This window comes from Bos grunniens, chromosome 15, assembly GCF_055505025.1.
Source record: "Bos grunniens cultivar Pamir isolate PY7600 chromosome 15, Bosgru_T2T1.0, whole genome shotgun sequence".
NCBI classification, from domain to species: domain Eukaryota; kingdom Metazoa; phylum Chordata; class Mammalia; order Artiodactyla; family Bovidae; genus Bos; species Bos grunniens.
This window is the reverse complement of record NC_141179.1, coordinates 23135909-23153078: the sequence shown is the minus strand read 5'-3', so window position 1 is coordinate 23153078 and position 17170 is coordinate 23135909. Positions and strand designations below refer to the sequence as shown.

General features: G+C 43.6%; 1 protein-coding gene across 1 annotated transcript; it reads left to right on the top strand.

Moving 5' to 3' along the window:
• Positions 1–4958: 4958 nt before the first annotated feature.
• PLET1 (placenta expressed transcript 1) lies at positions 4959–16861 on the top strand. The gene is made up of 4 exons (XM_086339230.1): positions 4959–5354; positions 9744–9945; positions 14013–14074; positions 16240–16861. Exons 1-4 carry the CDS (start codon positions 5072–5074, stop codon positions 16518–16520), a joined length of 828 nt encoding a protein of 275 aa, XP_086195356.1. The 5' UTR covers positions 4959–5071; the 3' UTR covers positions 16521–16861.
• The last annotated feature ends 309 nt before the right edge of the window (positions 16862–17170 follow it).

Below are 17170 nucleotides of genomic sequence, written 5' to 3'. Positions count from 1 at the left end.
ATAAATCCCACTTGACCAAGGTGTATGATCCTTTTAATATTGTTAACATAATGATTTGATTTCCTAATATTTTGTTGAGGATTTTTGTGTCTATTACCATCCATGATGTGTGTGTGTGTGCTAAGTCACTTCAGTCTTTGTGACCGTGTGGACCATAGCCCACCAGCCTCTTCTGTCCATGGGATTCTCCAGGCAAGAATACTGGAGTGGGTTCCCATGCCCTTCCCCAGGGGATCTTCCCAACCCAGGGATCGAACCACATCTCTTATATCTCCTGCATTGGCAGGCATGTTCTTTACCGCTAGCACCACCTGGGAAGCTCTCATCCATGATATTTGCCTATAATTTTCTTTTTCTGTGATATCTTTATCAGGTTTCAGTATCAAGGTGATGCTGGCTTTGTTGAATGAGTTCAGTGCAGTTGTCTTGAAATTTTTTGGAATAGTTTAAGAAGGATAAGTAAGTCTTTTCTAAATGTTTGGTAGAATTCACCTGTGAAGCTATCTAGTCCTGGACTTTGGTTTGTTGGGAGTTTTATTTTATTACTGATTCAATATCATTACCTGTAATTGGTCTGTTCATATTTCCTGTTTCATCTTGGTTCAGGCTTGGGAGATTGCACGTTTCTAGGAACTTGCCTATTGATTCTAGGTAGTCCATTTTATTATACTTATTTTAGTAGTCTCTTAGGCACCGTTGTCTTCCTGTGGTGTTGGTTTAACTTCTGCTTTTTATCTGATTTTATTAATTTGGGTCCTCCCTTGGACCCTGGGATCTCTGGGGGTTCCAGGTCTACTGCCTGTACACCAGAGTGTGGGGACAAGTCCTGGGCCTTCTAGTGGAAGGGCCTTGTCCAGTAGTGGCTCTGGGCTCTGGGGGTATTAAGGCAGCCTGTCTGCTGGTAGGTGGTGCTGTGCCCCACGCCGGGTAGTTGCTTGGCCTGAGGTGTCCCATTATTGGTGTCAAAAGCCTGGTGGGTAGGGCTGAGTCCTGGCACTAATAAGCTAAAGGAAGGATAAAAAAAATGACACTTGCAGCACCAGTGTCCTGTGGCAGATCGAGCTCCCAGGAATGGCTGCTGCCAGTGTTTATATCCCTGGGATGAGCCCCAGTTTCCTCTTGCCTCTCCAGGAGACTCTCCAAGATCAGCAGGTGGGTCTGATCCAGGTTCCTTTCCCTGGGTCCTGGAGCATGTGAGATTTTGTATGCACGCTTTAAGAGTGGAATCTCTATTTCCCCCAGCTCTGTAGGTCTCCCAAAAGTAAGCTCTGCTGGCCTTCAAAGCCAAACATTCTAAGGGCTTGTTTTTCCAGTTCAAGACCCCCAGGCTGGCGAGCTTGATGTGGGGCTCAGATCCCTTATTCCTTGTGGAGAACCTCTGAAATTGTCATTATTTTCTCAGGGGGTATGGGTCTTGACAACTTCTCACCTCTTACTTGTCTCCTTGTGGTTCCTTCTCTACGTCTTTACTTGTAGATCTTCTCTGGTAGAAACCCGTCTTTCTCATCAATAGTTGCTGTACAAATAGTTGCAGTTTTGTGTGCCCATGAAAGGAAGTGAGTAGAAATGGAGTCCTTCTACTCCACCATCTTTCCACACTGTCTTGATTACAATACCTTCATAGTTTTGAACTTGCTAAGTGTGAGTTCTCCAACATTATTGTTGTTATTGCTTCAAGATCATTTTGGCTTTTATGAGTTCCTTGTTGTAGTTTTCAGTATATAATCTTGCATTTCTTTTCTTAAATGTATTGAATATCTTTACTGAATATCTTCAAGTTTATTGATACTTTCTTCTGCCAGTTAAAATCTGTTCTTAAGTCCTTCTAGTGAATTTTTCCTTTCAGTTTTACTTTTCAACTACAAATTTTCTGTTTGGTTCTTTTTATCATTTCTATCTCTTTACTAATATTCCTTTTTTGTTGAGACATCATTCTTACACTTTTCTTTTATTCTTTAAACATGGCTTCTGTTAGTTCTTTGAACATATTTATAATAATTGAATTAATATTTCTGTCTAGTAAATCCAACATCTGGACTTCTTCAAGGATGGTTTCTATTGGCTGGGATTTTTTTTTTCTATAAACAGAACATACTTTTTATTCATTTGTATGTTTCATAATTTTTGTTGAAAATTGAACATTTAAAAAAATATAATGTGACCATTGACCATTCTGTACACCCAATTCCCCTCCTTCCTAGGATTTGTTGTAGTTCCTGTTGGTTATTATTTGTTGTTGCTGCTGCTGCCTGTTTAGCAACTTTTCTGAATTCATTCTGCAAAGTCAATATTCCTTATTATGTGTGGCCACTGAAGTCTCTGCTCAGTTAGCTGGTTGTTGTTTAGTTGATAAATCCAACTCTTTGCAACCCCATAGACTGTATCCCACCAGGTTCCTCTACCCATGGGATTTCACAGGCGAGAATACTGGAGTGAGTTGTCATTTCCTTCTCCAGGGAATTTTCCCAACCCAGGGATCGAAACTGGGTCTCCTACTTTGCAGGCAGATTCTTTATTACTGAGCCACAGCGGAAGCCCTCAGTTAGCTTAGTGGTCAGTTAATGAATAGACAGAGATTTCCTAAACATCTTGAACCAATAAGTCTCTCAGCCTTTGGCAGCTTCCTCTCAGCTTCCTCTGTGTGCATTTTAAAGCATGAATTCACTGGTCAGATGAGCATTTTACAACTCTGCCTTAGCTGCATTCTTCTTACTCGTGTAGATCCTCAAGGTCAGCCACAGATGAGAGATAAGGGCTTTCTCAGATCTTTCCTGGGCCTGTGCATAGCTCTGTTCGTGCAGGTGGACTTTCAGATTCCCAGGGATTTGTCAGAGCTTGCCAAGGCCCCTAGTCAAAACCTCATTCTCCAGTTTTTTCTTTTACATTTTTGCTCAGCTCCTTGTTAGTTGCAACCACTGCCTCAGGCAGCTGCAATGTTAGAAAACTTTCCAATGATAAAGAATTTTAAATAAGAACTCAGAGTAAATAACCCAAAAGTAGGCATTGTCATGCACGTCACCCAGTCGTGTCCAACTCTTTGTGACCCCAGGGGCTGTAGCCCACCAGACTCCTCTATCCATGGAATTTTCCAGGCAGGAATACTGGAGTGGGTTGCCATTTCCTTTCCCAGGGGATCTTTCTGACCCAGGGGTTGAACTCGTGTCTCCACATTGGCAGGCAGATTCTTCACCACTGTGCCGCCTGGGAAGCCCATATAAGTAGGAATTAAGTGACTCAATAAAGGTCACAAATCAATAGCCTAAAGTAGTCAGGACTCATAACACAAAAGAGAAAACTGAGCTCATAAAAAAAAAAAATTGGTAATATAGCGTAAACATATTTTGTTCTTAGTTCTGCATATGACACTGTGTCAGGAAGACACAAAGGATTTTACTGAGTTTACTGGGTTACTGAAAATAGAATATCTTATGTCAAGGGGACAGCAACTCTTTAGCAGTATTTAATGAAACGTTTTGCTCAATATTCCCTCTTTTCAAAAGAAGCTAGGAATCTAGATTTTGTTCCTTATTTTAAAAATAATAAACAGTGCACAGAACAAAGGACATTTCCAGGTTTAGTTCAGACTGATGTTCACCATTTTGGAAACTCTGTAATACTTGGATAAAGTCTATGTTAAAGAGAATATAGAAATATCTGATTTAAATAAATGAAGTTCCAAATACAAGCAATGATCTTCTTAACATATGCACAAAACACCAAAATTTATGTTAACAGCAATATAGCTGAAAGATGGTCAGATTGGGTTTCAGAAAATGTTTTTGCAACCTGATTATATTGCTTAGTAGATATACAGGAACATCATCTACTCATCACTCTTTGATAAGAATAAAGTGACACATGGAAAATGCCTGGGAAGTCATGAAGTACTTTAAAAATTCATAGCATCATAATTAAATTGTATTAATAATATTATTAATTTCTTAAAAAAAAACTTTCCACTGACTATTTTCAACAAATGTCCTAACAGTAATGTTGTTTGCACAGAGAAAGTTCTGAAAGCTCTGAGAATCCATCTTTACAGACAATTTGCAAATAGGTCACAGAGTGACAACTCTCTGAAAATGAAGCTTTTTGGAGCACTCCAAACCCATTCTTTCCCCTCCCTCTTGACCGCTAGTTTGCTGGCCTTCATGGCTATCACAGTTGCAAGGTTGTTGGTTTCGAAGGCTACCTAAAGAGGTGGGGTGAGAGGGATGGGAACAGGGATGGAAACAAGTTAAAATGTCATGATCTCACTGTGCTTAACGAGATTTAGCCATTTTTCTTAGACAAATGCTCCTCGAATTGCTGCAAGTTTTGGTGATTTCTAGAGCCCTGAAAAAGTTGACTTTGTTTTTGCTTATCACTTTTCTAGAGAAGGGGGTTTTTCAGAGGTCCTTGCTCCACCATTTTGTAAGTGTGTCTCTCGAAGAAACATATATAAATATCTTTTTGATTCAAGTCTACATTTTTTGTTTTCCTTCTACTCACACAATAGAATACATCTTTCCTCTTCTCTCCTTCAGTGAGTGAATTAAAATCAGAGAAGAGAGATGAAAAAACATATTTTCCGATTTTCTTCAGTAGTTTCCTTGTGTTATAGAGGAAAGTGTTAGGTAGGAGAAAGCTGTTTCTTTCCAAAGAAACAAATATAAATCCATAAGTACAGGCTTTCCAGTTCTGTGATAGTCACAAAATGAACTGGGACAGGAAGATGTGTTCGATTAAGGAGTATTGGAAAGGGTATGTAATATTCTATTAAAAAAAAAAGTGCTTTAATGCCTGAGTTTCCTACACAGAGAAGAATGTAGTTTCTACACAGGCCAGGTAGGTTATGATTACTCAACTCCGAATCTCACTTTGCCAGTATTAACTCCTTCCCATAGCTTCCTTCACATATCAGAGGCTGAGGTGAATGAGATGCAAAATAAACCATGATCAGTACATTCCCCTTCTTGAGTGAAACTGGAACTGGTAAAGGGTCACAGAAACTGGGAGAGATTCGTTCCTGGTGATATCTTGGGCCAAATTCCAGAAGCCCAAGGGAGGAGTGGGCAGGACATTTGCATGTATGACATCGCCCGGAAGATCCAGCCCCAGAGCATATAAACAGGTGAGTTGTCGCTTTTACCCAGTTCCGGGCTCAGCAGTTTGCAAGCAGATTGAAACCATGGCAATCCTGAGGTCCCTGCTTCTGCCACTGGGGTTGCTTCTATGCCTCTGGCTTCTGTGTTCTCCGGCCAGCTGTACAAATTCCACTACCAATTGCAAGCCGTTCTTGTCGGTCACCACCAAGAAATCCTCACTAATCCACATCAGCCCAGATATCTATAAGAGCAACACACTCTACACAGGTAAGTAGAAGCCATTCTCTCTGCTTTCCTTTGTTCTCTGAAGGGAGATCAAGCCAGAATTGCAGGACATACCCCTCCATCCCTGCTCTCAATGACACACACAAAGCGTGTGTCTTTGACCTGGCTGGGACGTCGACTGCAGAAGGGAGAATGAGAATGTGGGAATGGGTGGATTGGGTGGGACGCTTCCTGCATGTCCCCTCTGTGAAGCTGAGCCACGAGAGTCAAGACGCCCCAACACTCAGGTTAAGCAAGTCACAGCAAGAGCACAACTGTGGCAAGTTCTCTCACTTAAAGTGGACTTAAACTGTCTGTATTTGGGAGGGGGGAGGCATTTTTATTATTTTAAGAAGCAATAATTGCACCTCAGTTTGTGGTCTTTTCCCATCCACTTGATAAAACGATGCCACCATGGATGACTGTGTACTGTGCAACTCCAGGAAACACTGCTCACATTCAGTCTATGGGCAGAACATCCAGTGAGTGAGACAGGGAAAGCGTTACGCCCCACCCGGTAAATGAGGAGTGTGAAGCTGAGAGAAGTTAAATGACTTGCTCGGGGTCTCACAGCTAGTAAGTGGCAGAAGTGCCTCTTGAATCTTAGTCTTTTCATTCTGAATCCAGTGCCTTTCCTTGATGTGTCTAGAACTATTATATAAACATCCCTTTGGGGATCAGTCAGACCTGCAAGTCAAGGCAAGTGCTCTCTAATACAACGTTCATAATAACAATAAATTTAATATGGTTGTTTACATGTACCAATACATTTAGCCCTCACAGTGACCTGCTGGGTAGATGCTGTTGTCATCCCCTGTTTGTAAATGAGAAAACAGGCAGAGATGCCAGGGAATCGCTCAGGTCACAGAACCACTTAAATGATGGATCTGGGATCTGAACTTGAGCTTTCTAGCTTCAGAGACCCTTCTCTTAATCACAACACTGTACAGCTCTCAATTACAGGAGTGAGAGCTGAGACATCTTCCTGTGTTCTGAGTACTGATCTAAGGGGAAACGCTAGTATCATCTGCATTTTACAGATGAGAACTGAGGCACCGGGGAGTTACAGTTTTGTCCAAGGTCACTAGTAGAGTGTACCGCTAATATTTGAACCTAAATAATAGCCACGAGTTGTCCAGCTTTGTCCAGTCAGGCCGTCCAGCTTCAGAGTCTGCCTCCTCATCTACCATGTTACCCTGCCTCTGTTAGAACTCTCACCAGATTTTGCAGAGAACACTGGAGTGGTCCCCACACCCACGGTCCACAGATTCCAGGCTTGAGCAGGAGAATGACTGTCGCCTGCCTCCACACACTCATTCTGGCTAGTCCTTTTTCCTGTTTTTTTCCCCCCTTGGGGACTGTCACTAGGTGCCTCGGCTGTGGCAAGGCTCCCTATGTCTGACTCCCTCAGGCAGCAGATCTTGTTCTAACCAAGGCAGGGAGGATGATCTTGTGATCCAAGATGAGGCCCAGGAGGTGTGGGCTTGTGTACAGGGAAGAGTGGGAGCTTGCATACAGGAAAGGATCTGGGTGGTCAGAGATCTCAGATGTGTGACTTAAGATAACAAACACATCATGAGGTGAGGAATTTTGCTGTTGAAATGGAAGAGAAAGAAACCTATCTTGTGAAGATGCAAAGGGTGTGGGTGGGGCAGTTAGAGGTGGTGGTGGCAGAGAAACCTTCTGAAAGTAGGAACACAGGAGAAAGAAGAATCAAAAGACGATCCGTAAGACGACCCATAAGGGAACGTGCCAGATGAGACGGACATGGCATTTACCGAGGCATCAGGTACCAGAAGCAGAAACTAAGACTCATGAACATCTGCTATGCATCATGCATGTCTCTAAACTTCATCTGATTTCCTCTCTGTCCAGAAATGTGCTAAAGCTTTGTGATAAACTGACTCACTGTAGGAATGATTTAAGTTGAGAGTCAAAATCCTATGCCCTCGGATATGTGATGTATCAGATTCCACACCTGGAATTACACAACAGGCTCCATGATTTCCTTGTGTCATTACAGGACCTCATGGGATTCCCAGGACTTCTGGGAAGACCAAGTAAATATTCACACAGGCCAACTGCTTCTCCTTACTTTAATATTGATTTTTTTTTTAATTTCAGGGTTTGTGTTAAATGGTTTGGCAGGTTTCAAGGTACAGTTGCAGCTCATGCAACATCATAGAACAGGTTCTCTGGGTCTGCCTTAATATCAGTCAAAGAAATTCGTAAGGCAGTAGCATTTATAATACATTATAATGTGCGGGGTAAGCATCTGCCTCTGTTTTTACTTTGACAGGCAAGAGAAATTTAACTTGCTTGCCTTTTTTCCTGAACCTTCAGCTTTAAGGTACTGTGCAACTCTGGATGCATAACTTTTTAAAAAATCAGTGAGCAGCTACTTCGTGCTTTCCAGGTACCCAGCACTGGATTGCCCAGATCCACAGGAGAAACTACAGTTCCGGTACAAGTCAGAATGTAATTAAGTCCTCAACTCTATAGTTAAAAGCGTACATGATTCAGGAGTGAGAGGAAAAGAGAGCAGGATCTTGGAGAGTAAGTGGGGGTGAGATGTGAGGCGAGAAGGAAGATTCCAGGCAAGCACCAGATATGAACAAGGGTGAGCAGCTGGCAAGCCAGGTGCGTCTGCAGAATAGAGGAAGCTTCGCTATCCTAGAGGAGGGGTACAATCCGCAGAGTGAGTGGGGTTACGACAGTCACGAGAGCTGTGTGCTGGGTGTTGGGAACAACAGAACAGAAGCAGAAATACAAAACCAAAAATGTTTAGAGGCTCTAGAAAGAAAAGCACTTTGAAGATTTTGGACAGGTGTGGGTCCTCAGGTGGCAGTCTGAAGGGAGGGGGCCATGGAGGTCAGGAATCTAAATAATACAGAAAACTAGGAGGGATGAAAGGAGGATGTAAGCCAGAGAGAGAGAGAAAGCAGAAGGGCAAAGGCAAGCTCAGAGTCCCCCTCCCTTCCCTCACCCTCCACAGCAGGACCAAGACAGGCTTGATGATGACTGGATGACACTGTTGCTCATTAGCATCCACCCCACCACCATGCATAGGTATTAAGGACAAATATCAGGTTCTGGCTGAGCAAGTCAGAGCCAGGGGATCTGGCTCAGCAACCTTAACTGGCAAAAACAAACAGAATAGAGAACTGTTTCATGCTAAGAATAAAAATGACAACTTAGCCAACACCCACCAGTATGAAAGTTTTTACATTCCTCTCTTCACTATCCCAAGAACCTTTCAAGATAAAGTATCATGATCTCCACGCAATGAAAGATAATGTCATTGTCCTCATACCTAGAACCAAGCCTAATGCAAAGCATAAATATTTGTGGAGTGAATGATGGACAGAAAAGAAACCAAGGATCAGAGGTGAAGTGACTTGGTCCTAAATGCTAGGGCTAGGATTCAGATCCAGGACTGTCTGCTTTTATCATGCTACATGATCAGTTTTCTTTATTTTGTAAAGGAGAGGCTGGTGAAGGAATTTGGGGTGGTTGGGAGGGCCCTAGAGAATAATACCCTTAGGATTGAGAAACTTGTTCAGAAGGGATCTTCTAAGGGAGGAAATGGACAAACTGAAATATTCTCTTGAAATTCCCTCCCTAATACACTTTGGAATGCTGAAAATAGCATGTGGAATTCACAAGTATCAGTAGCCCGCGCCACTGTGGGCACACGCTGGGCTAAGTCAATAGGTAAGATTCACTGAGTAGAGGGGAACAGGGAACCCTGTGTGGTTATTTGATATTAGGTGCTTGGATTAGGGCCTCTGGGTCTCAGAGCCCCACCTCCCTTCCCTCACCCTCCACAGCAGAGACCAAGAACATCAGCATTTCTGGAGCCAGCAAATAGATTTTGTTTGACTAGGCAGTAACAGACCCTTATTTCCTGAAGCACTTCCCAGGAGGCCCACTTGAGCTTTTCAGATACATCTACAGCTTCAATCCCCTCACTTCACTATCGTGCCACCCACCCACCCACAAAGGACAGAACTCTCATCTCGCAGATAGGAACAGGACTCAAGAGGTTAAAAGTCAGCCAGGATCTCATCCCTGGTATGTAGCAAAGCCAGGACCAGAGCACAGGTCTTCTTTTGTCCACCTTTTCCTGTAGAAAACTTGGAAAACACACAAAAAAGAACTAGGAAGAAAATAAAAATCATCTATAATTGCACAATCAGGAAATCCTCATAGCTAATATTAATGTACTTTCTTCCAGATTTTTTTCAACTTATTTTTTATTTGATAAAAATGGGGCCATACTTTATTTACATACTAATTGTAACTTTCTTTTTTCATATTTAATTTTGATTTTATGACCCCATCTCTCGTCTCACTGCACAGACAGCTGACTGTTTCCTTAATTCCTTCTAGTGTCAACTCAAGTGAGTCATGGTATTATCTCTGTGGTCTTGGAAGCACGGGACCAGAACAAGTCAGTCATTGGCTCCTGGGAAAACCCCAGCGACCATTGTGAAGGCAGAGCTGAGTACTACTTGAAGGGTAATTTCAGCACGCTCTTCAAGGCAAAATGGATGTCTCCTAATTCCACGGACATAACTACAGTCAAGATAAAGTAAGAAATGATCCATAAATGATTTGCTCTGGGGCTTTTACAATTTCATACTGGGTTTGTACAGTTTTATACTGACCTTGGAGGATTCAAAATACAATCCAGATACGATGTGAAGAATTCAGTAGCTGCACGCCTTTTCTGCCTCACCGTTCTTTGTCCTACGTTTTATCTGCAAAAGTTTATACATCACACATACACACACACACAGACACAAACGCACAAGGTATGCTCAACAAACAGAAAAAAATTGGTGTTAAAGACAAACCCAGAGCTGGAGAGTAGTTAAAGCAAAATGAATGAATGAATGAATGGATAAACACAGATTTTATTTGGGACTATTGCAATAAGAGAAAAGAGAACTCAGTATAGAACCAGTCTCTGTTCTGAATACAACATGGGCAAGTGTGAGTTTATAGCCAAGAAACAGGGTAGAGGGTGAGCGGATGGAAAATCAGTAAGAGGAAACATCAAAACCTGTAAGAAGGACCCTGGCTAAACTGACCTAAAAGGGTTCCTGCTGAAGGCAGGCCAAGGTGATCAGATATCACCTGGGGATAGTAGAGGATGAGGAATTCAATCAGATAATAAGGGTGATCAGATATCAAGGGTGGGAGGTTCTTGCTAAATTGACTTATGAGGAGTCTGGTTAAAGCTGGATTTTACAAGGAAGTGCACAGATGGGTAGGAGAAGGTTCTAGAACCTGACTAAAGTTTGGATTGAGAAAGAACTCATGTCATTGGCACCCAATTTGCTTCAAATTCTCTATATTCCCCTGCTACTTCCACCCAATTCACTCCTATTAGTCTGGGGCTGACAGAACTCCAGAGCCAGGCAGGGTTGGGGGCAGCAGTAGCAAACGGTTAAAAATAAAGATACTCATCCTGAAATCATCTGGATACCTTAGCACTGCCCTCTCTGCCAAGCCCTGTGCAGTTGAAGGAGACTTGCTAAACTGAGGATGCAGAGAAGCTGCCTGTAGCCAAGAGCCTGCAGGACGGGTGCTCTTAGCCCCCACTGTTATTGAACCAAACCCTCCACTTGCCTGCTGCAAAATGCAGCCAATGTACTGACACTGGGTGGTGATGAAAGAAAGGATAGTGTTTACTGCAGGCACCGAGGGAGGAAAATGGGTGGCTCAGGCACGAAAGACCTGGTCTGATGGCCCTCAGGGAAGGTCCTTCAAAGGCCATATCTGGGGTGAAGTTTGCAAGGGGCATGACTTTCTTCTGATTCACCAGTGGTAGTGAGGTGACAGAGTGATGTTTCAGAAGTCCTAATCATCAGCCTTCTGATTCCAGACAGTCTGGGGTCTGTGTGCCTGTGGTCAGCATGTAGTTGGCGTCCTCCACCTGGGCAGGCGGTGGTCTTAATTTCTGAAGAACAACGCAAAAATACGTGTGATATTGTTATGTATATCCCTTGAAGAGAACTAGGAGTCTGTTTTGTCACTGAAGTATGGTTTCTTGACTGTCTTTCCCTTGTTTCTACCTTTCTTCACTTCCCTAATTAGTAACTGATGGTTCTGCTCTTTGGAACTCAAGGAGGGTCTAGGAAACTAAAGCCTTATTAGACAAACAAGAAATGGGGGAGTATGGAGGGGGTTTTGTACCAGAGTGGGCCTCCAGGTCCTGCTTGGTTTTAGTCCCCCCTTTTCTTTGATACTACTCAATCCTAAGGGGAATAGGAATAGGGAGAAGTGTCGGCATAAGAAAGAGAATAGAGTTTTGGATAGAGAGGTTAGTCATAAACTCAGCAGGGGATCTCAGGTTTAGCGGGACTCAGTTTCACCACTACACAGAGAATCATTTTTTAAAACATAGATGCATTTTGGAAATGGCTTGCTAGCAGAACATGTGATGACTGTACAATAAAATTGGCTTCCTAGTGTCCCACAAAATGAACACAGATTCTGAGGTGAGGCCACCGGGGACTCGCATTACAGTTTAAGAGAAAATTTCTCTCACTCCCAGTTAGGGATTTGTTTTTAGGTTCTCATCAAGGATCAAATGTTGTGAGGTCCCTATACTTTCAGACTGCCCTTTTGTACTGAAAGGGCAAGTCTGACCATCAGGCCATGTCCACTATGTCCAGGCCTTTGTAGACAGTGAGGATGGTCATGTTATCAGGCTTCTCTACCCTCTCCTGCCACACCCTGGGCCTGGTCAAACCTAGCTGTCTCTGGAGCTCTGGAGGGGGTACTGTTATGTCCACAGAGTGACTTGCAAGGGTAGAATCCAAAGGAAGCTGCTACCACCCAGCCTCACAATGACAGCAGCCTTTTAGAAGCCAGCCAGCACCAATGAGGGCAATGAATTTCCTTTCATCTCACCTCCTTAAGTCCTCCACACTTCCTGCAACAATAGATGGTTTGCAAAGTGCACATGCGACGTTGTCTGACAATGCCTTACTGTGCAGCGAGGCTGACGAGGGAAGGGAGGTAGCACCGGGGCTAGAGGAAGCCCACTGTGCTGGGTAGCGCACAAAGGGGAACAGGAGGGAGTTCCTGCCCAGAATGTTACAGTGAGGACTGGGGAGGCAGGGCCTATGCAACAGTAATGACTGAGCTTATACATCACTTCCTCAGAAAGCATTCCCCGAAGCCCCACATCAAGTCCTGCTCCCAGTTTACTTACTCTCATCACTGCCACTGCTTCATCCAAACACGTGTCACAACAGTGACCAATTTACTCGTCAGTCGATTATTTGTTTCAAGTCTTTCTCTCTGAAGGGACTCGAAGTGCCACCAGGGTAAGAACCAGGTTTGCACTGTTCACCACTGTCCCCATAGCATCAAGCATAGGGGTTGGCATGTAGTGCACTCTCTTTAACTGTTAATGCCTGGACAAGATTGTTGTTGTTCAGTCACCAAGTCGTGTCTCACTCTTTGTGACCCCATGCACTGCAGCATGCCAGGCTTCCCTGTCCTTCACTATCTCACCGAATTTGCTCAAACTCATGTCCATCGAGTGGGTGATGCTCTCCAACCATCTCATGGACAAAAGCCTGATATAATAACAGACCCACTGATACTAGAACAACAGACCAAGCTGTACAGATCATTTAACAAACTCTGAGCACCACCTATGATGCTAAGTGTCAGGCGTTGTCGATGACAGAACTGGCCCTTGAGGAGCTGGCCCTCCAGTGTGAGGAGAGGCACACAGCTAGGCTGTGCAGTCTCCCTGCCGCAGACCTATCTGGGTTCATGACAACAGGGAAAAGCAATGTCATAGAGGCTACCGTTGAGTCTGTGGGCAGATGTGCCTGGGACTAGTATTACAAGCAGATAGACTGGCCTGAACAAAGACTGCACTGTACACCAGCCTGTGCGGAGTACAGGGCGGTGGAGTAGATGGGGGAGAGGAGTGGACATGAGCTCGTCTGGAGTAAGAGGTTCTCAGTCAAGCCAATATAGAGAAGATCACTACTGAATGATCTGCTAGATGTGCTGTAAACTTGTTGTTCAGTCACTAAGTCCTGTATGACTCTTTGCAACCCCATGGATTACAGCATGTCAGGCTTCCCTGTCCCTCACTATCTCCCTGAGTTTGCTCAAACTCATGTCCATTGAGTCAGTAATGCTATCCAACCATCCCATCCTGTCACCCCGTTCTCCTCTTGCCCTTAATCTTTCCCAGCATCAGGGTCTTTTCCAAGGAGTCAGTTCTTTACATCAGGTGGCCAGAGTATTGGAGTTTCAGCTTTAGCACCAGTCCCTCCAATGAATATTCAGGAATGATCTCCTATTTAGCATTGACTGGCTTGATCTCCTTGCTGTTCAAGGGACTCTCAACAGTCTTCTCCAGCACCATGGTTCAAAAGCATCCATTTGTCAGTGCTCAGCTTTCTTTATGGCCCAACTCTCACATCCATATGTGACTACTGGAAAAACCATAGCTTTGACTAGACGGACCTTTGTTGGCAAAGTGATGTAAATAAAGTGATATGCTTATAAAGTATGTAAGCATAAAAGGAACTAAGAGGTTGGGGTCCCCTAGGAAGGCAGCCATATGAGCTGAGCTTGTGAATTCCTCACCATTAACTCTCCTCAATTTGCCCTCCACAGCATCTACACTGTCAATTCCCTGAGAAATGCTGAACTTGATTCCATAACACTGCCGGAAGTTGGTAAGTTCCTCTGCAGCCTATTTACATATCTGGCAGTGAAATCCATCAGCCTGGAAAATAATCTTGTGGGTGCCCTAGAAAAAAAAGAGTCTACTTGTGCATTACCCAGATACCAGCTGAGTCTTTCAGCACCTTGAGATCTCATAAGATAAACTCAACCCTGTACCCTGTGGGAAACGAAAGCCAGTTCCAGCGGGCCTTTTATTCTCATGGTCACTTGTGGCTCCAGACTCCAGCTTCCTCAGGAGCTCTTTCCATATCTGCAGGGATATGTTCCTTCCTCAATTTCCGTAATAATCGCCCCTCACACAAAGCCTTCATAGGTATAGCAGACCCTACTGAAGAGTTTAAGGGAAGAGAAGAGGGATTTGTACAAAGAAGGGCTGATAACAATGAAAACCAATAATGCCACTAGTTCTCAAGGTGGCCTCTGGCCTCCAACACAACCAGGGATTTCCACTTACCTTTACCAGGCTGTCGTCCTCGACTTCAAACCATCGCGAGGCTCCTTGCCCTCTTTCTCTCCTTTCTCTGCCCCTTTCCTTCTCTCTTATCTCTCTCTGGGAAGCTAAAATGAATTTAAGAAACAGGTTCAGAAAAGATAGGTAGCTTGCCAAAGGCTGCACAGAAACTAACGACAAAACCAGGACTCAAATTCCACATCTTGTACTTCTCTCCACTTTTCTTGAACTTACATTAAAACTATAAATACAATCTTTTTTTTTTTAATTAAGTTTTAAAATACAAGCTTCAGCCAAGAACAGGAAACATTAGTCTTTCTCAATGCCCAGACAACAGGTCTTCCTCGTGAGCCCTCAAACACTGAAATACATCTAGTATGCTGCCCATTTTCCTGTCAGTCAAGCATTGCAAATGTGGTCAAAGACATATCTGTTTTCCACAACAGATGTTAAAGTGATCATGCCAAATCAAGCTATTTTACAAAAACATTAACTGTTTCTTTGGTGGCTTCCCTTTGTGAAAAGATTGGGATATTATTCTCTTTCCAGGACATTTTCAAAATGAACACTCATATACATACAAGGAAAAGAAAATAAAGTTTGTTTCTAGTCAGGACCCCTTGGTGCTCAGTTCCTCAGTCGTGTCCGACTCTTTGTGACCCTATGGGCTATAGCCCGCCAGGCTCGTCTGTGCATAGAGTTTTTCAGGCAAGAATACTGGAGTGGGTTGCCATTTCCTACTCCAGGGGATCTTCCTGACCCAGAGATTGATCTTCCTGACCCAGACCCTCAGATTATCACTGAGCCACCTGGAAAGCCCCCCAGAACTCCTTAGCTCCACACTAATAAAATCAAGATTTTGAAAAAATAAGGAAAAGAAAGCATTTGTGTTCAGACTTTTGGCTCAGTGGTGTGCTAGAGAAACATTTGCCCTGAGGAAATGCTAAATGAGATAGACAATGCTACAAAGCTGGAAGGCACTTCCAGGTGGGCAGAATGCAGACAGGTCTGAGCAAATTACTGGGCATTTCCCTCCTCCTTCTTTATAGTCCCTTCCATGGTTCACTCAGACCATTGGAGGTGTCATTGCCAAGCTCCAGCTTTCCAGGAGCAGACAGCCTCCCAGGGATATAGGCCTAGCTTTCTCTGCTTCTTTGCAAGGCAACCTCAGAGAACCAACATGTGGTCAGATCACCGTGAGAATGACCAGTGCCTCAGACACCACGAAAATGGATTCATGGGTTTGGACAGGACTTGTTTACACTTCCTTGAAAGCAGAGTTAGCCATCCTCAGGTCTGGATGGTGTCTAGCTCTTACAACCTTTGAAATTAGCAAAAATTAAATATTTGTACTGATTGATCAAATATAATATTAAGGACATGAGGACATTTGAGGGCAGACTACTTTCCCAATAGCAAATTCGGTAGTTATATAAGTTCAGTATAAATTCGGTAGTTATATAAGTTCAGTATAAAGTCCTTCTTCCATAGACCTTAAGGTCAGAGTGTTTATTTTTTGATCCTTGACATTCTGTACCCCCTGGCTTCCCTCTCCTCTACACACACTCAACCCTTGAGAAAGGGCCACTGAATTGTGCCTATGAACTCTGGTCCCAGCACTCTCTCACATTAGCCTCCCTTCTGTAGTGCCCACTCACCACCAAAAAGAGGTTCTGATGCCAGTGTTGTTTTTTTTTCCCCCAGGGACTGTGACCGTCAAGCACGTCTCAACCAAGCAGGTCATAACGACCCCAACCCACAAACCAACCCCGGCCCCGCCAAAACCAACCACAAACCCACAGAAAACAACCACAAACCACTCCATACCAACCACTAGCCTCCCCAAGCCAACCACAAGCCTCTACACATCCCACCCCAAACTAACCACAACCCACAAAAGCTCAGCCAGCAGAGCCTTCCTCTGCCCCGTGAGAGAGGCCATCCAGATCCTGTTCATCTTTCTCATCAGCACACTCCTCTTCTAGAAGGAAGCGGAGGGAATGACTGCTCCTGGCTCTGCTGCATCCTTCTGTGTTCAGTCCCAACCCAGGGCTCTGACCTGTGTGAATGACCTCTGTGAATGATTTGCGCTCTCAGACGTAAAACACTACTGCCACTGCTTCAGATCCAAATGGAGACCTGAGGGTCACCTAGACCCGATCTAGGTGTGACCTGGAATTCTGGCTCCTAACCGAACGTGCTGGCAGCCAGTTCCCTAGCCAATCTAAACTTCTATTTAGATGTGAAACCAGTAGCATCTAAAGGGCAAGAAAATAACAATGTACCGTGTCTGAGTAGCCAAGGATAATAGAAAGGCATTATTTTCTGTCATACCAAATAGACTGTACCTCAAGCAAGAATAATGAATGTGTTAAATTCAAATATGTCTTTAACGAGTGATTAACTGAAAATACAGAAAATGTCATCTAATTTTATTCACTTAGGTGAGCATTAAAAAGAAATCAATGGATTTAAAATAGATAATTAATAAAGACCAATTGTATAGCACAGGTAGCTCTACTCAATATACCATAGTGACCTATAAGGGAAAAGAATCTTAAAAAGAGTGGATATATGTATATGTAAAACTGATTCACTTTGCTATACACCTGAAACTAACACATTTTAAATCAAC

What these genes read in the sequence shown, in the direction of transcription:
- PLET1 (XM_086339230.1), top strand. Translation starts at nt 5,072, where the DNA reads ATGACATCGCCCGGAAGATCCAGCCCCAGAGCATATAAACAGGTGAGT. An exon ending in ATAACTACAGTCAAGATAAA is followed by an intron (nt 9,946 to 14,012) that starts GTAAGAAATGAT and finishes TGCCCTCCACAG; the next exon opens with CATCTACACTGTCAATTCCC. An exon ending in CATAACACTGCCGGAAGTTG is followed by an intron (nt 14,075 to 16,239) that starts GTAAGTTCCTCT and finishes TTTTTCCCCCAG; the next exon opens with GGACTGTGACCGTCAAGCAC.